The sequence below is a fragment of the Hyposmocoma kahamanoa genome, unplaced genomic scaffold (assembly GCF_003589595.1).
Source record: "Hyposmocoma kahamanoa isolate Upper Pololo Valley unplaced genomic scaffold, ASM358959v1 92, whole genome shotgun sequence".
NCBI classification, from domain to species: Eukaryota; Metazoa; Arthropoda; class Insecta; order Lepidoptera; family Cosmopterigidae; genus Hyposmocoma; species Hyposmocoma kahamanoa.
This window is the reverse complement of record NW_020654748.1, coordinates 20675100-20698110: the sequence shown is the minus strand read 5'-3', so window position 1 is coordinate 20698110 and position 23011 is coordinate 20675100. Positions and strand designations below refer to the sequence as shown.

Genomic DNA, 23011 nt, shown 5'->3' with positions numbered 1-23011 from the left:
AGCATCAACAATCAATGCTTCAATGATTTTCAATCTCAGCCATTTTTGTTCGTCTTATGCTTTTGTCTGAAAAAGGCTACCAAAATCCCGTTAAGTATCTGATACCGCGACAAGATTCGACGATGACGGATCAACAAAGCCCGCCATTCAACTAAGATCGTTAATTATTTTCAAAACAGCCTTTAAAATTTGAAAACCTCATTAAGATACGTACGAGCCGCACGCATAAAGGGATGGGGATAACACAAAAGGTAATTTTCGCTTATTCATTTAACGTAATTAAAAGGGAGCGATAATGATGAAAGCTCGACGAAATTTACAACACGGGGTGTTACTGTATTATTTTAGTACCGTGTAGTCTTTATGCGCAGGTCATATAAGATGGAGTTTTAATAAAAGGTAGAGAGAAAGTTATGGTAGTCTTGTTGAGAGCATTTCTTTTCTTTCGTTTCTTTTAGCTCTGCTTGTGAAAGAGTTCGTCCAGGGAAGTACTGCCACTTTACCTATGTCTGTAGCAATAATGTGAGCATTACTGCGTTCCGGGTTTGAAGGGTAAGGGTGCTGGTGAAATTACAGATTAAGCATGAGGCTTGTCAACTTATGTCTCAGGGTGACGGGCGCAGTGGCATTACGCTTAAGGCTCAATTTACATTACGGCGGAACGGAATGGAAGCGAATGAAAAATATATTGTACATGGCACAATAAACTTTATGGTTGCAATTTACCATGTACAAACTATAACGTACTAATGTATGCTCGCGCATTCCGCGGACGATTTTAGCTCGTAACTAGTTTGTATGATAAACGATTGAACCATAAAGTTCATTATGTAATGTACAATATCGTTACAAAAATTCGCTTCCATTTCGTTCCGCTGTAATATAAATTGAGCCTAAGATCTTTGGCAGTTAAAGCTTTGAGTAGCACTGCAACTGTTACGGATAGGTGTGTCGCTTATCACATAGGCGTACGACATTCGTCCCATCACTTGGTGTTACATAAAAAAAACATTTATACGTCCCACTGCTGGGCACGGGTCTCCTCTCAGGCAAGAGTTTAGGCCATAGTCCGCCTACTAATTGGGAATATCACACGTTTTCAGAGGATTGTGAAACTTCATCGACGCGCAAGTTTCATTACAATGTTTGCCTGCTTTAAATTACTTGAAGGTAAGTATACATCTGACACTGTATTCAAGTTCTTCGTCTGACATTCGTCCGAAACAATCAGTCAAATAAATAATACTCGAGCAGATTAAACGACATAGTCTTGACATTGTCTTCATACTTGTATGAAGCTTCATTAGCATTATCATATTTCTTTTAATTTCGTCGAGCATTACCTATTTGGCAGTAATTGTTTCGGACGGATGTGAGACGGAGAACTTTTTTTTTATAACATCAAGTGATGGGACGAACAAGTCGTGCCACTCAGAGCTTTAAATTACATTTGCTTACAGGTATCTACTGCTGGATATAAGCCTCCCCTTTATCACCCCAATTCGCCCAGTCATTTGCCGCCCGCATCCAGCCACTGCCGGCCACCTTTCTCAGGTCGTCCGTCCACCTCGCCGCAGGGCGTCCAGCACTACATTTTCCCTGACGTAGTCGTCACTCTAAAACAAGTGCACTCCATCGGCCATCCGCCCTTCTAGAGATATGTTCGGCCCAATGCCATTTAAGCTTACTGATTTTGCGAGTTATGCCAGTCACTTTCGTTTTCTGACGTATGACATCATTAGTGATTCGGTCCATCAGAGAAAACCCAAGCACAGCTCGCTCCATCACACGTTGAGCGACTTTAATTTTTTTTAAATTTCAAGTGACGGGACGAACAAGTCGTGTGCCTGGTGGTAAGCGTCACGCCTGTCCTTAACAGTTGCAGTATTACTCAGAGCTTTGAATCACAAAGATCTGAGGGGCACTGCTTCTGCGCCCGACACTCTGAGACAAAAGTTGATAAGTCTCATGTGCCTGTAATTTTACCAGCACCCTTACCCTTTGAAACCGGAACGCAGTAATGTTCACATTACTGCTTGGCGGCAGATTTAGGTAAGGTGGCAGTACTTCCCTGGACGAACTCTTTCACAAGGAGCTCTAATAGTGGCAGCGAGCGCCCCTCCAATCTTTGTGATTCAAAGCTTTGAGTGACGCTGCAACTGTTACGGACAGGTGTGACGCTTACCACTAGGCACACGACTTTATTATTGAGGAAACTGTAAATGATTTCGTAAGGTTTTTTTATTTAGATGAATTCCAATTTAGCGTATGTTATTTAATCCTGCATCATGTAGCAGACGAAACAGCGTATATGTCAGGCGTTAACGAGGAACCCCATTAATTCTGCACTTGCTGCCAGACGGCCCTTATAGGAATTGAATTAGTCTAGCCTCAAGTGTGCGTTTACAACGGGTAAAGAAAAGAATCGTTGAACTATTTTTCTTTTTAATGGTTCTTGTTACAAAAATTAACATGAAAAGAAAGTAAAGGTACCTGACGGAATGAGGAAAAATTTTAAAAGATTTTTCACAGATTCTCGAGAAATCGTTAAAAATAAAAAACATAGATCCGTATTCGTATCCGTTCCGTAGCTCAGTTGGGAGAGCGTCAGCCACGGTATGGCGAGGTCGCTGGTTCGATCCAGTTCGTCCAGCCCGATCGAAGGAATTTTTATTTGTGTTCGATCTTTGTGCGATACCACAGTGACGGTAATCGGTACAACTATCGGTCCATGGAAGCTGAGGAGACAGTGTGGGACGTAAGCTTGCGGGGAGGCTTTATTCGTGCACCTTACAAGCCTCGACAGCAATTTGTCAAGCTGTAGAATTTGATATTTAATGAGTTTCAGTTGTGTTTTTCGAATTTACGTGTAGACTTTTTCTTTGGACAACCGGCGCACGCTTGACCACAATTTCGCCTGATCACCTAAAGTGGCGATGTGACTGCGCCGTATTGTCGTCGTCGCATCGTGTGAGGCAAAATTATGAACGGTTTATTCTGATACAGTTACATCATTGTATAAATATACAAATACTGTAATTCCATAGAAGCAGCAGTGTAGCTTGTATTTGTGCCTATTAAAAGGCGCGTGTCACGAGCAGCGCTGTGCAACGCGGGCGCGCACACGTATAAGCCACGCTGCTACGTTTATGGGCCATTCTCAAAAACGGACTTAAAATAATAAAAAAAAAACAATGTTTTCTGATATGATTCAAAATAGTCCCAAATGAAAGGTACCGTATCCTACAATATGTTTTACTTAAGAACCTATTATCACTGTAGTTTTCATGAAAAAAAGGAAAAAAAAAACATTTCCACGGAAGTGACACAAATCCATCGAAATTGTATCACCTCCATGGCATTAGCAGGTTATTTTTTTGAAAAATCGTATCTATAAGGTACGGTCAGTGCGCCAAAACTATTATTCTGGAAGTGGCAAACTCAAAAACTCTTAAGATGGCATTGTGTTTGTTATCTGCTTAGACTATTTATTTTTTTCGATCCTATAAAGTTGTCTGTAATTGTTCATAAACTGCGTTCAATAAGTTTATGCATGGAGGTGACCATTTTTTCATGCACAAACGTTATGAAATATTTTGAATGGATTATTTTTTTATGTTGCAATTATTTTGTGTTTTATTAGACAGTTTATTGTATGTATTATCGTAAAATATTATAGATTAATTTAATTTTTATTGAATTGATATTCAATTATTTTTTTGTGAAATTACTCCACTAGTTGTTGAAAAGTCGTTGAAAGACCAAGTACAAAGACACGACGCAAGCACATAGAAAAATTCGTGAGGTCCGTTGGTTCGTTCCGTGGCTTAGTTGGTATAGCGGCCGCTGGCACGGTATGCAAGAAGACGTCGGTTCGAATCCGACCGGATCGAAGGGATTTTTTCTGAGTGTTCGATCTTTGTATTAATAATTATAACAAACTAGTGAAGTAATTTCACAAAAAATGATTGAATATCAATTCAATAACAATTTAATTAATACAGTGAATAGCGACATCTCTCGCCAGGACTGGTAGCTGTAAAGGTACTAACTGGGTGATAAATCTGTTAAAGATTTCTCATAGATGGCGCTACGACTAAAAAGTCGTTGAAAGACCAAGTACAAAGACACGACGCAAGCACATAGAAAAATTCGTGAGGTCCGTTGGTTCGTTCCGTGGCTTAGTTGGTATAGCGTCTGGCACGGTATGCAAGAAGACGTCGATTCGAATCCGACCGGATCGAAGGAATTTAGTGAGTGTTCGATCTTTGTATTAATAATTATAACATATTATAGATTAGTTTATTTATTACAGATAAATACATTTAATTTTAATTTGTATCATTTGTAAATGGACTTTGCACACGACATGGAAGTGACATTTTCGTCACTTTCTTAATGATGTCTTAAATAAATATTTATATTGTGTAAATATAAATAAAAATCATAATAATATAAACTACCTCGATTAATTTTAAGTAGGAATTGATTAAGTAATACATGTATATCGTTTTTTTTAATACATAGCCACAAAAAAATGCTGAAATGAGAATGGTCCTTATATGGAGTTACCTTACTTGTATTTATTATATGCTCTTAGCCTACTTTAGTAGGTACTTAATAATTAACAATGATTTCGTCCTTTGCGCGAGTTTTGAAATCAAAGGACAATCAAATTTCTTATTACGCTATAGACGCTGTTAAACTCGTATTACTTGCATTACGATTATAATGTAAATGTAAATTTAAAAAAAATCCAGGGACAAGCTTATACAAATTTCTTTATATTGAGAACAGTACAATTGTCTTAAAAATACATTATCACAAAACAGTAAGTTAGCAATATAAGTAAAGACTTTACTTAACAATATAAATGTCCATACAAAATAAATTAATTGATAATCAATTTTTTTATGTTACCAAGTGGCAGGACAAATAAGTCGTCCAGGTTGGTGCGTGTGGTAACAGTTGCTGAGATTACTGTTATTACTTTTACCACGATGGCAAGCATTATAGTGTATGCTATAGATATGAAAAGACGAAGACTGATTGGTGGCTGAAATAGCCATGCTTAACTAATAACTCTTTCACAAATAGAGTTATCTGTTCCTACTAATGATAATGATCATTATAAAATAAGGAAAGGTTTAAATATCATAATTTAAGCAATTTACAGGATAGCGATTTATATGATACTTGGCCTGAAAACGAGGCACCATTCATCCATTTGTATTTTCTAAATATGTTTTATAAATTCGCAGAGGTAAGTTCATTTTCCAAGAACCAAGACGGCATAATAAAGATTTAAAACATTAAGTTTACGATAAAAGATTGTGGTTTATTAAATAGATTAGTTTAACAACAGGACTTTCTTATCTGTTTATAAAGATAATAACGTTTACTTTTTGCTTTTGTTACATAGTTACTTGAGTTATTTATTTAATTTTGTGCGTCGTAACTTTTACATTATTATGATAGTACTCTCTCTTTGCTCACAAAGTATTCGTTCGACAGTTCTCTGCTTCACCACGGGAACTACTTCGTACCTAAAGCACTTCTTATATGTACTTCCGTTTCAATCAATCAATCAGCCTGTTGCAGACCATTACTGGACATAAGCCTCAAGTGTACGTCATAGTGCCCGATCACCCGTTTTCCGCATCTAACAACTTCCCGCGACCTTCTTCAGATCGTCGGTCCATCTTGCAGGGGGCCGTCCTATGTTACGTTTGCCGAGACGTGGTCTCCACTCGAGAGCCCGTCGCTCATCGGTTCTGCGACAGATGTGGCCAGGCTACTGCCACTGAGCTTGCTATATTTCTGGACGATGTCCACAACTTTAGTCTTATGCCGATAACTTCGTTTCGGACTTTGTTCCTTAACGAGATACCCAACATAGATCTTTCCATAGCTCGCTGAGCGACGTGTAGTCTGTGAGTCAGTTTGACCGACATATGCCACGTCTCGGCTCCGTAAGTCATGATCAGTAGGACGCGTTGGTTGTAAACACTGGTCTTCAGGCCCTGCGGGAGTGGTGACGAGGAGACACGACGCAGTTTCCCAAATGCTGCCTAACCCAGCTGCACTCTCCTAGCTATTTCACGCTCGAAGTTGTCTCTACCTAGTTGCAGGGTTTGCCCGAGGAGACATATTCTCGGACAACTTCGAACGTTTCGCCATTAATTGAGATCGGCTCCGGGATGACGAGCTCATTGAACAAGACCTTAGTCTTGTCCAAATTCACCCGAATACCGACCGCTAATGAGGCAGCATTAAGGCTGTTCAGCATTTTCTGCAGATCCTTCCGTTTAGTAGTGATCAAATAAATATATCCTAATTATTGCTTAAACAAAAACTACAGATGCAATAGTAAGCGCTATAAGACGTAGTAATGTTTTTTACTAAATAGTTGGCTGTTTCTCAGCGTCAACTTTGGATGCCTCTTCTCTTAACTTGTCTTTCTTATGCTCACAATACAGCCACCTGTAAAACAAATAAATTATGTTGAAGAAATCATCATCATCATAACTTGTTATATCTGGTACTTACTGTCGACTTCGTTTTACCAAAACACTTATAACAATACATTGGAAATTTGAAAACCGAATAATGGAACTTTGATATAAAGGCTACGCATTTTTTTTATGTGGAACTATTGAAGACTGAGACAAAGTAGCCTTACCCAAATATAGCAAAAGAAGGCAGTGTAAGAGCGCCTCCCATTAGGAACACAGCACCAGGCAGAATATCAAGGGTTGCCATATAAACTCTGGAGTAGAGAGGCCCGTACACCGAAGGCAATATCGCCTCAGCAAAACCGAGGAGAGAGTTAACTTTGCCTGAAATAAAAAAGGTTTATAAAAGGTTTGCCTTATAGCAAGCAATCTTAATATGTGTTACAATAGGGAAGAGAATAGGAAGTCACTATAAGAAGTCATACGAAAAAAGATAAGGTAATATGCTCATGCTTTCTTTCGGATTTGTTGTTTATTTTAATGGTCTTCATACTCACCAAATTCATCGCCACTGACTAATTTTGAAGCTATCGATCGTAATGCTATATACGATGTTCCATTCAGAATCTCAAGCAGAGGTGCTGGAACAGAGCATTCGTAAATAATAAAGTGTCAATATTTCAAATTACATTATACTTGGTGCTATAGTGGGATAACATAGGCTATCGAAACTTGACTCAAAGGCCGGGTCACTACTCTCAAGCCAGAAACAGGGTGGCAGAACAGAAATATGGCAATACTTTCCTGGATGAACTTTTTCGTAAGGAGCTCTACGGCTACTATGATTGCTAAACCCATTGCGAGCATATCTAATTACACTCGTCGTGGTTTGATTTTTAAATAAATTTCAATGGGCACGAACAAGGCAGTGAAAAAGTTTGCGGGTTGTTCGTTCAGCGATGTCAATCTATAGTCTGTCTTTTTCGAAGATGGAGTAAAATGACATTTACAGGGTTACCAGTATTCGTACAGTTTTAGATAGTCATGTAGTTGTTGTCGATAATTTTATCGATAGATTGTGAAAGTAGATAAAATTTTGCCAAAAATGTCTGAATTGTCAATGTTACGACGTTTTAACAATTACTAATTGCGTTATTGTATACTTTATTCCTATTTTGATAGTTCGTGTACTAGAATCGAAATAAATTATTAGTCACTCGCATTTTAATAACGACAAGCGGATTTGATTATGTATAAGTTTTTTTTATACGTGCCATCTTTGGTGTTGCTATACAAAACGCACTTACAACACATTGCGAGTTCAGTACAATAACGCCTTCAGAATTCTAATGAAATTGCCTCGCTTCTGCAGTGCGTCGGGCGTGTTAGCTGGGGTGGATGTACCCGATTTCTATGTCATCGTCAGAACTCGTATTGTCTCATTTTGGGCTCGCCTGTGAGATAGCAAGAACTCAATATTGAGTGTTCTAGTGGAGGACGTAGGTAACCGGTTATATTTTTCGGTGCTGGATTATCGTGCACTGCACAGACAACATTAGACGATGGCTAGTTTATTTTATTTTATATTTTTGTTTTTTTTGTTCCAATGATAAAATTTGGAATAAAGTTTTATCTGCTAAGTATGTACCGTATTATTATTATTATTATTATTTATATTTACGGATTTTGTTGTATATGGGTTTTTTATGCCTGAAATAAATGTCTATTATTATTATTATTATTATAAATTAAAACGGAAAACTATAAAATATGTTTTCTATTTGTATTTTTAATAAACATATTTCTAAATTTGGTGTATGTTAGGTATGAATTTTTTTAAATTAACAATTTAATTGAACTTGTGCTCAGCAGTTGGATGAATAATATTAATACAAATTCGGATATTTATTACGTAAGCAACATTCAGTCGATAGTCGATATAATATTTATCAACAGCAATCACTAGCTACTTGCAAACGGGCAACACTTTTGCGCAATGAACTGTCATTCAACTCCATTTTCAAAAAATACAGACAATAAAATCTATCTTCGATTGCATTGAACAACTTCACAAAGCTAAACTTAACACAGGTACTATTTCTGCAAACGGATAGTTTAATAAGGCTAAAATATCTAACTGTGGATTACTACAGTTATTATAGTTGGGCTAACTAGGAGTCGTAAACTGGCGGCCGAAACTTCGCAGTTTGTACCAAGTTACGATATCCAGTACACCGCTTTTGTATTCACGGACGCTAATGAATTAAATTGTAACTCATATGCGGAGTTTGGGTTTATAATAAATAACTAACTTTGGTGTAAGGGCATTGGTTTAAGATCGAGCTAGTACGGTCCTTGGTCTGTTTGTATCGATGGTTAAGAGCGGTATAAAAAAAAAAATGTGTCTTAAGCCTCGATTACTATGAGAACCGTTGTCGTCAAAACTTAGACATTCTTCATTTGAAACGCTACAAAAACTTGACATTGGTCGTTCCAAATTTAAAAATAAATAACAAATTCTGGATTATTAATACAAAGATCGAACTCAGAAAAAATTCGTTCGATCCGGCCGTATTCGAAACGACGTTTTGTAGCCTGACGCTGTACCAACTATAAGCCTCGGAACGAACCAGCGGACCTCACGAATTTTTCTATGTGCTTGCGTCGTATCTTTGTATTTGGTTTTTTAACGACTTTTATGCCGGACATCTCTAGCCAGGGCTGGTAGCTGTAAAAGTAACTAACTGGGTGACGAAATATCATAGATTTCTCATAGATAGCGCTACGGCTAGAAGACGTCGGTTTGAATCTGGCCGGATCGAAGTAATTTTTCTAGAGTGTTCGATGTTTGTATTAATAATTATAACAAAGTAGTGGAGTAATTTCACACAAAAATAATTGAATATCAATTCATGAAAAATTTAAATTCTGTATTGTTAATACAATTTAAACTTTACCCTGTTGGCACATCGTTGAAAGTTCGATATCATCAATACCTATTATTGCAAGTTACGACGTTTTGATATTGAAATGAAATAAAATGACATATTAAATGAAATATTTATTGATACAAGAACAGGTACATATACATTATCGCCTTATCTCCCAAGCTAGGCGAACCTGTATCTTGGGAGACAGTACCTTCCCTATCCATGGTCAGAATTCATGTATATATTATTATAAAACTAATATGGTAGACGGTAGCAAACTCCAGGACGTAACTGTCATTATAATTTTCAATTATATTTAAATTTCAAACAATGTACATCTAGCGGTTAATTGCTGAAAGACGACGAATTGGAGTTATTAATTTAGTTTTCCACTAAAAAAGCGACCATATTGCAGAGGAATAAGCTTTACTTTTGTTTATCGTAACAAAAAATATTTTAATTAACAGAAACTTGAAAATTTATTAAAATAAGTCTTTCCGATGATATGAAATACCACCACGGATAATTTTTTTTTTTGATGCGGTTATCGTTTTTGCACTCCAAAACAGGCTAATAAGGCAATTTTCTAGGATTTTAGAGAATTTGCACGGAAGAACGACACAACCATACCACACAAAGCGAAAATGGCGGTCTGAGCTCAGTTAGGTTTTTCGAGACCTATAGTTGGTACGCGTCAGACGCTAACTAACCGCATTGTATTTATTGTTCTGTGAGGACAAATCTCCATACAAACGTAAAAGCGCGGTTTACATGTATGCGCGACCGGCGCATGCATTACATTATAGTCCATTTCACATAGGATGGTTACTACGTCGTATGTATACTATTTTGAATTACTCTCACAATAGGTTACAATAAGAAATTTGTTATAATATATAAAAAAGAAACAATATTTGTTTCAATTGTAAATTTAAGTAACAATTGCTTTATAGAAAGTAACCAGAAACTGAAATTATAAAGATAAAAATAAATTGCCCCAACTACTTGATGCGTAAAACGGAATATTTGTCCATAGAGACTTACAACATAGAATCGATAAAACGAATCAGCTATTGTGTATTTTGCGTCAATACGTGTGCACAGGTACACCTTAAACGCGGTCCTTTTCTTTTGTTTTGAGCTTTGCATGATGTTTTCGGAGTAACTGTACAAATTTCGTTTGGTTGTTGTCGACTGTTTATTTTTGGTGTAGTTTTTTAGTAACTTAATAAATAATAATTGAGTCCTTTTTATTTTGTTTATTATTTGTTCTTAAACTATTGTCTCTAAATCGATGCTCTTTTCGTAACAAACATCTCGATAAGATATTTAAATAGATTTTTGTTTCATTCGACTTTACATCACAAGAAATTTCAAATCTCAAACGTCACCGTACCCAAAAAAAAAACTTCACATAATAACACATGGACCACCCTTACGGTTTGTAGACAGGCGAGGGAAGCACTCCCAACGCTCAATGCCAGTCTATCACGAATATTAATTAAACTCAACAGGCAAGAGCTTCGCACTCTAACTGCCGCCCTAACAGGTCATGGTCCATACAATAAACACCTTTTCAATTTAGGTATCACAGACAGCCCTCTATGCAGAGCGTGCATGGAGGGGGAGGAAACGGCTGCGCACATCCTACTACAGTGCTCCGACGTGGCCAACTACAGGGCAAAGTACCTTGGAGTGCCAAGGTCGCTCCCCGAAGTCTTCAGCAAACCGAGGAGGCTGCTGAGATTCCTGGAGGAGCTTGGGTGGCACGAGTAGGACCCTGCACGAGTCGAGTTGCGGACACCAGCCCGTTACACCAAGTACCAAGTACCAAGTAAGTCACCGTACCCATGCTATATGATGCACTAGCGTAGCATAGTGTTGACAATACATACAAGGTGCGCAGCGGGCGCTAAGCAAAATACTGTAGAAGTTCTTTCTTTGCGTGACACGTGTGCCAAAAATACGCGAAGTTCCACATACATAAGCACAGTCCGTCATTTTAGCTTTGTACATTAAGGTTGTGTCAATTATTTCGCGTAAAACTTCGAAAAATATGCCTATTTTGCTACTTTGGTGTGCGAAAATGATGGTCGAACTTGAAATATTGTCTATGATGCTGTTTCATATTATCGTTAAGTCTTATTTTATTTAATTTTAATACATTTTCAATTTTCTGTTCCTATCCTAATATATTTTTTTGTTACTAGAAGTAAATCTTATACCGCAGCAATATGAATATTTCTTTTTTAGAGAACTAAGTAAACATCCCGAATTCGTCGTCATTCAGCTATTAACAGCTAGATGGCAGCACATTAATTTAAATTTAATTATGAAATCAAAACGTCGTAATTTGCAATAATACCTTTCAACGATATGCGAAACAAAGTGCAATCACTTTATATTCTTAAGATAGCTGAGATGTATAGCGCCATAGCCCATCTTGGAATTAAACAACTTTTAATACATGTGCAGTTTAAGAAATCTTATAAACTTACCTAGATAAATTTCCAAATTATTCCTGGCGAAAGCATAAGCGAAGCAGGCTACGATCTTACTCGAATTAGAAATGATCCCTAATATAGAGTCGTCAAGTTTTAAGTAGTTACTGAATAAACTTACTGAAAATACAGTACCTGAAATAAATGGTTATTAAATAAATAAATGTGTAGTTGTAATAGTAATGCATGATTGAATTTTCCCCGCACGACGTATGTACATTTCTTTCCCTGTACGTCTGGCCAGGGCTCCAACGCTCGAGTTTACGTGATAAGTGCCTACCACAGAGTGTATCACCGACAGTGCAAGCGCTTAGACAAGTCTTTTATTTACATTACAATTGTACAACCCCTGCATTTGGTTCCGCACGACTGCGCACGGCGGGCAACTATACCGTAGGCTATTAGTAGGCTATTATATCGTAGGTATTTTCGTTTTTGTATGAGAGCGATGTTGTCTGTTACGCAGTAACTATTAAGTACTCTGTGATCTGGTGCACTTTGGGCAACAGTCGGCGAGTACCTTACGTTGATTGGCTAATACTTTCATCAAGGTGGCAACCATTACAGTGCATATCATCGATACGATAAGAAGGAGAAGAATCTAAAATTAAAGATACTGGATTGTATAGAAAATATATAAAAAAAAGACATTCGTTGTTTTTCTTTACAATTTGTTTCCAAGCCTCTAAGTGCTTATATATCAAATTGTTTCGTACAAACTTTTTAACTGTCCTTAGTAACCAGTTAAAAACTTTTGTTAAGAAATTAAAATATTTGAACCATTGTACGGTGGACATTATTATTTTAATCTTTCTAATATTTTATTTATTAAAAATCCGAATACCTAGTTAAAATATTGTGCAATCCGTACTTAAGGTAAATTGGAATGTACTTTGGTAAATCAAAAATATAGAATTTAAATTAATAACTTCTGCAATTATAGTTCACAATTTTGTAACTTTTTTAAGTCGGCTGACCATGTCAATGCCAGCCATGAACATAGGACCAGTAAAGGGCCCGAAAGATTGGTTTCTTGGAAAAAACAAATATCAATCGCAAAAGCCTACGAACTCGATACGTACCAAGTAAGTTGGTGAACATACTATATGTAGACCATATACTGTACTGTATTTCGTCCCAGTTGAATCTATATCTAGTAAAAAGATATGATACAGTGTATTCCCCTGAAAAAAATACAAAGGTGTAAAAATATAAAACAATTTGTATAGAACCGAAAGTGGATAGGAAAAATTTTACTGCGACTAAACGCGACAAATAACTGAATTTTATTATTCTGAAAAGTGAGATTGATAATCATCATCATCAACCCTTTTATACGACCCACTGCCGCACGGGTCTCCTTTCAGACGAGGGTTCAGGCCATTTACACGTTTTCCGAGGATTCCCCACCTTCAACCTTCTTCAATGTGCAGGTTCATCACGATGTTTTCCCTTGACCGAAAAGCTCGTGATAAATTTCAAATTAAATTTCGCACACAAACTCTGAGAAACTCAGAGGTGCGAGCCCGGATTCGAACCTTCGACCCTCTGCTTAAGAGGCAGTAGGTCAAACCATTAGGCTACCACGGCTTCATTCGTAGCTTGTAAATTCGCTTTGGAGATAAATTATGTACATTGAAAGGTCAATCTATATTGGCATTGAATTAAAGATTATGTTTTCACATCTATATAGGATCATTCATATACATATGGATCAGAAACGTGGTCCTCATTATGGGCCTCATAAGAAGGTTCAAGGTCACTCAGCGGGCAATGGAGAGAACGATGCTCGGTATTTCCCTGTGTGAAGTGGCAGTGGGCGGGGCACATAGCTAGGAGAACCGATGGCCGTTGGGGGGGAATGGTTCTTCAATGGCGACCGCGCACCGGACGACGCTCAGTGGGTAGTCCCCCCACCAGGTAGACCGACGATCTGGTGGTGGTCGCGGGAAGCCGATGGATGAGGGCAGCGCAGGACCGATCGTCGTGGAGATCGCTGGAGAAGGCCTATGCCCAGCAGTGGGCGTCGTATGGCTGAATGATTATGATGATTCGTTATGTTGTAAATTGGAAGTACATTGTGGATTATTACAGGTCTAGAAGGTTTTGCCTACATACCAATCATAGGTCCAAAAACAACAAAAACGCCGATTAGCAGGAACACAACTCTCTTTCTTCTATTTCCAGGACCTTTTTTGAAGGCGACATTGAATGTTTCGAGCACCAACTTTGTATTGAAGAACTCTTTGACAAATCCTATGCACCCGCCTTTGCTCTAAAAAACAAAAAAATATAATAACTTAGTGAAAAATTGAAATCGCTAAATTGGCGGATATTGTAGTAACTTACCCACATTTTGAGGTCGTTAATCCCACAAAGTCTAAAAACAAAGGCATTTAAATAGTTATGTCCTACGGAGCCGAAACGTGGACATTAGCAACAGGCTTTATCCACAAATTTTAGTAGCTGTAGAGCTCCTTGTGAAAGAGTTAGTCCAGTGAAGTACTGCCACCTTACCTATTTCTGCCGCCAAGTAATGTCAGAATTACTGTGTTCTGATCTTGAAGGGTAAGGGTGCTGGTGAAATTTCAGGCACATGGGATTTGTCAACTTACGTCGCAGTGGCAGTGCCCTTCAGATCTTTGCGACTTACAGCTCTGAGTGGCACTGCAAGTATTATGGACAGGCGTGTGACTTATTACCAGGCCCACGACTTGGTCTTCCCGTCACTTGAAATTAAAAAAAAAAAAATTAAGTAAAAGAGCGAGCTGTGCTTGGGTTTTCTCTGTAGATCGAATCGCTAATAATGTCATCCGTCAGAAAACGAAAGTGACTCACATAGCTCGCAAAATCAGTAGGCTTAAGTGGCATTGGACCAGATATATCTGTAGAAGGGCAGATGGCCGATGGAGTACACTTGTTTTAGAGTGACGACTACGTCAAAGAAAATGTAGTATCAGTGTCAGTGGCTGGTTGCTGGCGGCACAGGACCGGGAGAATTAGCGTGCTTAAGGGGAGGCTTATATCGAGCAGTAGATACCTGTGAGCTGATTATAACTAAATAGTGGATGTAGAACTTACGTTCGGATCAGATGGTTTCTTTTTAACATCTTTCAACGTGTAGTACCCGTATATTAAACTTAAAAAATACAAAGATGCTGATAGAGAATACACTCCATAATAACCGATTGCTGACAACAGAACTCCACTCAAAGCACTTCCAAGGGGATATCCCAACATCATGCAGAGGTTTACTATGCCAACCCTAAAAGTTCTTTCTTCAGTTGTAGTGATATCCCCAATGTAGCTAAATACTCCGACGAAATTAGTGAAATATCCGCCTGTTATAGCTGGAAATAATGACTCTGTTAAAGCAGCCATTTCCGCTGGTAACTCATAAAAGAAGTATGTATTAAACAGGAAACCTATACAAGTAAGGAATTCTCCAAAAATAGGCAACATGATACAAGCTTTCCGTTTTCCAGTTTTGTCACTCCATGCACCGACAAACAAAATCAGGATAGCTGGAATAGTAGTTTGCATAGCGTTTTTCCAACCTTGTATACTGGCTATAAGCAATTGGACATTACTTTCGTATTCCGTATAGTTTTCTGTCTGACGTAAGGTGAGTGCAGTGCAAACTTCATCAGAATAATTCAAATTGACGCGGCATGCTTTTTCCAAATTCAAATTTTGTGTAGCCAAAGATGCTAATACACTTGGCATTACGTAACACAACATGATAGGTTCCACTGTTATGTTTCTTTTAATTAATGTAATCCTTTCCATGAATGTAAGTCTCTTCTTCGTTTCATTCTCTTGTCTTTTATTCTTAACTTTTAATGGTTTCAAAGGAGACAGTTCAGTGGTATTGTCTTTTTCATCCTTGTTATCAATTTCTCCTTGCTCTAGTTGAAAATTATCTATTATTTGTTTATCAGTGCTAGGTCTTCGCTCCGTCGCTACCATCTTGTTTATTTGAGTTTTGTCAATTTGATTTAGCAAAATTACAAAATATTTAACTACATACCGAAGAGTTACGACTGTTCTTGATAAAATGATAACTGAGACCGTTTAATTTTCTAAGGTTGCCTGTCTATATTTGTATCTATTATTTGCCCATGTTTATAGTGGTGGATTGTTAAGTTAATTATTTACAGAGATATTAATATGACGCTCTTCGATAAGACATCATCAAGAGCGTACTGTCGAGGTTTAGGCTATTCCAGTTGTTGACGATTATTATATTACACGAAAAGATAAATGACAATGCAACTGAAAGAAAAATGTATTTATTTATTTATTTTATTTGAACTTTAACTTTTTAAATCCGTTTTATATTTTTAAGTTACAAACTTGCTTAGCCAATAACAGAGTTTGTCATTTAAACAATTCATTAAACAGCTTGTATAATAGGAAATGACACTAGTTTTCCGGATTTAAATCGCGTATATTTGTTTTTTCAAACAAGCCGACGTTTCGGGCCCTTTACAGGTCCCATGGTCACGGTTGACTGAGGTGGTACAGTCTTCAACCAGTTATGTCTAATATTAATGCAAACCACCCACTTTTCCATCAAACCATCAACCACCCTATTTAATCACTTATAGTTACAATAGTTATTAATTAAATACCTTATTTTTAATTTTACAAAAAAAACATTCCAATTTACGCTACATTAAGTTTTACAAATTATTTTATTGAATGAATTTTTATTAAGTTCAATTTATTAGTAATTAATAATAGAAATAAGAATAAAAAAAACATATTAATTAGTACTGCAGTTTCATGTCTGTTTGGGATTTTTCATTGGAGGAAATACTGGATCCCAAACTGGTGGTACGGAGAAACTATCTTGCCTGTTGAAATTAGGATGTTTTTTTAATTTCAATGGCCTCTCGCAGCACCCTGGGTAGATAAAGGACTTCTTTTGCAAGGACCTGGGGTTAGTCAAACTTCATTGAATGTGTAGGTTTATCCATGACATGCTCGCTGACTGCATACTTGTATACGCGACGGTGTTTGACATCAGCTATATGTTCTTTGACGCGGGTAGAAATACTTCGCTTTGTTTGTCCAATATAAGAGAGACCGCGCTCACAGTCAAGCTTGTAAACTCCTGCATCCTGTAAGGGGATGTTACATATCACGGGTCTCAGGAACAGAGAAATCTTCCTCAGGGGCTTGAAATAAGTTTTGATAGATGCACGCCTGAGGACTTTTCCGATCTTGTCTGTGACACCTCTCACGTAAGGTAAGATGGCAGGTCTTCGCTCGACTGTTGGTGGTTTCACACGGGGCCTGCGGCATTGTATACTACTAATTATTTAACATCATATAGATAATAACTTTTGTTCGATGACTTTTTACAAAACACAATAAATACATACGAAATGAAATTATTTTTCCGGATTTAAATCGTGTATATTTGGTTTTTTCAAACAAACCAAGGTTTCGGGCCCTTTACATGTCCTATGGTCACGGTTAACTCACGAAACGTTGGTTTGTTTGAAAAAAACAAATATACGCGATTTAAATTCGGAAAAATAGTTTCATTTGCTACGTGTAACAATCGCGAAAACCTAAGAATTAGATACACAATAAATTTACCAAAAATAAACTTTTAAGTTTTTTATTTTAGAGACGGCAGTACATCAAGCTACGCATCGACGGATCATCCGTTGCATCCTTGGCGTGCTCTTGACAACCTCCACCCACGCTCCTGCATTTTGCACTGAGTTGTTACTGCTTAGAGCAATCTATTTAAATAATTTTATTTTTGTATAAAAGTAAAATGTGATGATTTATTAAAAAGTCGTGGAACAAAAATTGTTGTTTATGATGTTCGTAATATTGTCCTGCGAGGTTTGTTAGTATTTAAAAAAAAAACCCGGAATATTTTTTAAAGTATTTTAAATTGAGTGAATGAACGAATGAGTTTGGTATTTAAAACTGGAATTGTTTTCGTTTGTAACTCCACAATAATACACTGGCGTCTTCAGCTTTTGTTTACAAAAAAACGAATTTAAAAAAAAATTAAGTAGATACAATATCCCTTCAATAATGTAAGTTATTATTCAGGTATTTTACTCGATGTCGAATTTAATGAATCCATGTCTATACAAACCGTCTCACGATCATTTGAGGTTAGAGGTTTCGAGTGAAGCTTAGCAAAAGCTTTTAAATATTATGGATGTAATGATGAAAATTTGTTAAATGCAAAATTTTATAGCAAATTTAAAAAATAACATATAACTAAATCCAGGCGTTCTGAATTTAAAATATTTTAGACACACATATCGCAGATATCCCATGGAACAACAACTATTATTATTTTTTAGCGTATTAACCATATTTCACTGACTACATTAAGTAACTAAGACCACGCACGAGGTGGACCGATGGCCTTGGTGAAGGTTACTGGATGCTGATACTGTTATGCAAGCAGCACACAGGACTGGCCGTTATGATGTTCTTTAGGTGAGGCATAGGCATAGGCATAGGCCTGAACATAGGTTCAGCAGTGGACGTCTTTCGGCTTAAAAGATGATGAAGAAGGAGGAAAAATCAGACCTGTTTGAATTTCGGTTTTGCTTATTTATACTCATAATATCACGGCTTGGATTCGGAATAAAACTAAAATGACTTCGACCTTTTGACTTCGATTAGGTACACATATTGGTATAGTTGGCCATTGGTTCATAGGAGCGTTGTTATCAAATGGTATAATTTTTTTTATTATTTTTTGTTTTATTAGACAACATCATATTACGTTGTTTTCATCCAAAAATAAGTAACTAAAGCACTTGTTGGAAATCGGAAACAACAACAAACACCCAGACCCGAGACAATGTAGAAGAGCTCCTTGTGAATAGTTCGTTCAGGGAAGTACTACCACCTTTTCTATTTCTGCCGCCAAGCAGTAATGTCAGCATAACTGTGCTCTGGTCTTGAAGGGTAAGGGCATTGGTGAAATTACATTCACAAGAGACTAATATATAAATAAATAAAATGTATATAAAATATAATATAATATATATAAAATATAAATAACTATATATATACAAATAATATATATATAGTTTTTTGAAATGGGACAATATGAGGAAATCCGAAACCATAGAATTCAGAGTAGCGTGTGTCGAAGTTCACTTTTAGAGTCACATGACGCGTCAACTGTGAAATGATTTTGGAAGACAACACATCCTTGTCAGCACAGTATAATGTTGTTCACGTTAGAGTGAAACAGCTTTATATTTTTTTACATCTTTACCACTCTCTGTCTCTTTTACAAATATCAGTTTAGTATCTTGTTCTACAAAAAGCGCGTCATCTTAGGCTGGTAACACAATCAAGTGACAGGAGGAATATGTCATACGCCTGATGGTAAGCTACATGCCTGTTCTTAACAGTTACAGTGCCACTCAGAGCTTTAAATTGCAAAGATCTGAGGGGCACTACCACTGCGACCGTCACCCTGAGACATAAGTTGACAAGTCCCATGTGCCTGTAATTTCACCAGCACCTTTGTCCTTCAAAACCGGAACACAGTAATGCTGATATTACTGCTTGGCGGCAGTAAAGTAAGACGGCATTACTACCCTAGATGAACTCTTTCACACGGAGCTCTACTGCTACTACTGCGTGTTTGCAGTTAATACGAGAAGTCGTTATCAACTTTTGATGAAGTTGATTACGACTTCACGCATTCACTGCAAACAATCTGTTAGCAGCCTTATGTCATCTGAACTAAGTCTAAGTTAACTTGATTGTTTTTTCTACGCACAATTAATTCATAAATTTACAATAAAACGATGTAATTTGTAAATATTTTTTATTTAACAATCATATGGCTTGGTATAAAACAATACTTATTTCTATAAATATTTCGAAAGTAAATAAACAAATTTCGCTGCGTCCGAGACCGATGATGACCTTCTAAAACTAAATTTATGCATTTTTTAAATGGAGAAACACTTAGTCGCCATCTCATCTGATGTTGCACGTTTCTATAATAACATACGTGGGTACACACTGGTCTAGTCTTGAAAAGTTCTAAAGTGCAGCATTGTATTTCATACCTTGGAAGTTGACATTACGGATCAAGTGTTAGGGCGCATTCAAATTAAACAATAAATAAATTGTTTAAATAAATAAAACTATTGCAGAAGTGCTTACGCTTCAATCGCGCATCTCGATTCCTCTAATGAATTACGAAACGGTTAAAAAAATAGTCTAATAAATTTTCTAGAAAATTACGATTTACTACCATATTGTTTTAAGGGACGATAATGGGGTTTTAAGACCTTTCTTAGCTTACAAACACCATTAAATTGTATTATATTTCTTAGTGTAAACATTTAAGTAATAATAGTTACCTACAGAATAATATATAGAACCTCGTAGTTTTTTCTTGCATATATAGCCATAGCACAGAGTAAATATTATATATATATGGGTCCTGTAAAGAGACCGGAATTTTGGTTTGTTTGAAAAAGCAAATACACGTTAGTTAGATCCGAAAAAATAGTTTCATTTTCAGTACATCTAAGACTCGATATAAAATATACGTACATTTATAACACAGATTACTTAATAGTTGCTACATAACAGATACATTACTCTCATACAAAATCGAAAATACTTACGCAATAATAGCCAACTAAATCTAATGACACCAGGCACTCACTACGAGGAAAAAGGAACCTAACCACGCGCTCAGAGAGGTGAAAATAACGTTGCCTGCCGAGTGCAATCGTTCAGAGCCGAATGCTTATAAATGAAAGACTTGTGTGAGCGATTGTGCCGACGTCGGTAAAAACCTTGAGCGAGTTAAGGAGCTCTGGCTATAGTAACAATTCCAAAGCTACTTCAGGTGGAAACTTGGCGCTACCCAAAATAAAGAAAAAGGCGTGTTGAACAGGTACTTTTGCATGGCCATCACTCGGGATGACCTTCCCAAATAGAAGAGTATGATAGTCTACAATGTATTCTAATAGGCGCAGTTATTCCGCTTTAAAATGATTAACTTGTAACTAAATATTAGGAATTTTTAAAATCTCTTCTAACTTATCGGCATAAGTTTTTCTTTTGTTGTATCGGTGTCTACCTCGCCAACTGGGTCACTGCTGAATGTTCCTCTTGATAACATAGCTGCGTTTCTACGTTGCATAGTTACATTTTGTCTGTGCTCGACAAATAACCATCTGAAAAAAAATATATATATAACGTTTACTTAACTTCAACCAATTTATTCGTCCCACTCCTGGACACGGCTCTCCTCTGAGGCGAGGGTTTAGGCCGTATAATTGAACGTTCTTATAGTTATTTGGCGTAGAGATCAATTAAAATCTAAAAGGGGACGTTGTTCATAAGTTCTGATTCTCATTTATAATAAAAAAATACCCTATTTGTACGTTCTATTCTCCTGCAAAAGCCAGAGTATCACAAATGTAAATTATTAAGTACGTGGTTAAGGTAGGAGCAAAGTGAAATTTTATTGAATAGACAATTTTTAAAGGGATGATAGTACCCATGTCAACCGTGACCATGGGACCTGTAAAGGGCCCGAAAAGTCGGTTTGTTTGAAAAAACAAATGTAAGCGATTTAAATCCGGAAAAATAGTTTCATTTCCTATAATAATACAGAATTACAACAAAAAAATTCGAAAATTTTTAATAAATAAATCCTTAATTTCATTGCTTAATTTTTGACATCCGTATATTTATTTTGACGTTATTCAATTTGTTATTATTAATTTGATGTCAGTTACATTTTACAATTATTATAATTAAAATTTACCCTTATAACCTTAGAATAATAACGCATAGAAACCTAATCCGCACACGCTAAGTGAGGCAAATTGAAGCGCTCCCAATGGGCCTACACGAGCGGGCGGGCCTTCAGTGCTCAAGGTCAACTTGCACCGCGAACAGCTCCAGAAATTTAGCTAAAAATGACGAAATGTGCGGTAAATGAGTGTAAAAATACGTCAGACAAACATAAAATAGACACTAACATCACATTCCATAAGGAAGTAACGCGTTTCAACTTGTATTTTTATATAAATATTCACTAAAACCGAAAATTAACCTACTACTAAAACTAGCCTACATGAATTTGATTTTTGCCTCACTTGTGACAATTCGTTTGATATGAAACTATCATTCTATGCGTTATTATTCTAAGCTTATAACTATAACCGCGTTTAATTCAAGCACGCATGACATATGAAACTAGGTTTCTTTTTTATAATTTGTGTTGTGTTGTGGACGAACATGACGTCAGCGTAGTGGTAAGCGACACACCTTCCATAGCAGTTGCAGTGTCACTCAATTAACTTGCAAACATCGGAAAAGCACTGCCACTGCGCTCGTCACTCTGAGACTTAAAGTTGACAACTCCCATGTGCCTGTAGCAGCACCCTTACCCTTCAAAACTAGAATGTAGTAATACTCATATTACTGCTTGGTAGCAGAAATAGATAAGGTACTTCACTGGATACATTTTCTCAATGAGCTCCACAGCTACTAAACAATATATACAAGAGGTCACTTACATAAACACACTGAGAACAGGTAGGACCAAGGAAGCTCCCATTAGGAACACAGCTCCTGGGAAGACCTCCATGGTGGCTTTATATACATTCGTGTACAACGGGACGAATATTAAGGGCATCATGTTTTCTGATAATCCAAATATTGAGTTCACTTTACCTGTAAATAACGATAAACCTGTATTAATGCATGTGCTATGTCCAGTCACGAGCACTTCAACTTTGGATTGAATTTTATGATGAGTTGATTTTAAAGGCGCGTTCAAATTAGACGCTTATAGAAGTACTGCAGTGGCGTCATTGTGGAGCTGCAGCCGTGCCATTACTGATTTTTATACAATATTTACAATTTAAATACATACAAAATCATATCGAGTTCTTTACTGGTCCCTTTACAGGTCCCATTGCACGGGTTACAAGTTAATTTGTTTCAAAAAATAAATATTCGCTATTTTAGATCCAAAATATAGTTTCATTTCCTAAATATAAAATTATTTATTTCTCCACAAAATGATACAACATACTTATTAACTATGAGGTACTTAAATATTAGTCACATTTGTGGGAGA

General features: G+C 36.8%; 2 protein-coding genes across 2 annotated transcripts in view; both read right to left on the bottom strand.

Moving 5' to 3' along the window:
- Window positions 1-4952: 4952 nt before the first annotated feature.
- LOC113236943 (proton-coupled folate transporter-like) lies at window positions 4953-15855 on the bottom strand. The gene is made up of 7 exons (XM_026473171.1): window positions 14968-15855; window positions 14005-14161; window positions 12969-13070; window positions 11884-12021; window positions 7013-7096; window positions 6683-6839; window positions 4953-6483 (listed from the first exon to the last, which is right to left on the bottom strand). Exons 1-7 carry the CDS (start codon window positions 15853-15855, stop codon window positions 6402-6404), a joined length of 1608 nt encoding a protein of 535 aa, XP_026328956.1. The 3' UTR covers window positions 4953-6401.
- A 3896-nt stretch (window positions 15856-19751) lies between these two features.
- LOC113236649 overlaps window positions 19752-23011 on the bottom strand; it is a 37670-nt gene continuing 34410 nt past the window's right edge. Inside the window, exons 6-7 of the mRNA XM_026472810.1 lie at window positions 22446-22602; window positions 19752-21092 (exon numbers count right to left, since the gene is read on the bottom strand). Of these exons, the coding sequence (XP_026328595.1) occupies window positions 20951-21092; window positions 22446-22602 (299 nt within the window). The 3' untranslated portion in view covers window positions 19752-20950. The remainder of the gene's footprint in view (window positions 21093-22445; window positions 22603-23011) is intronic.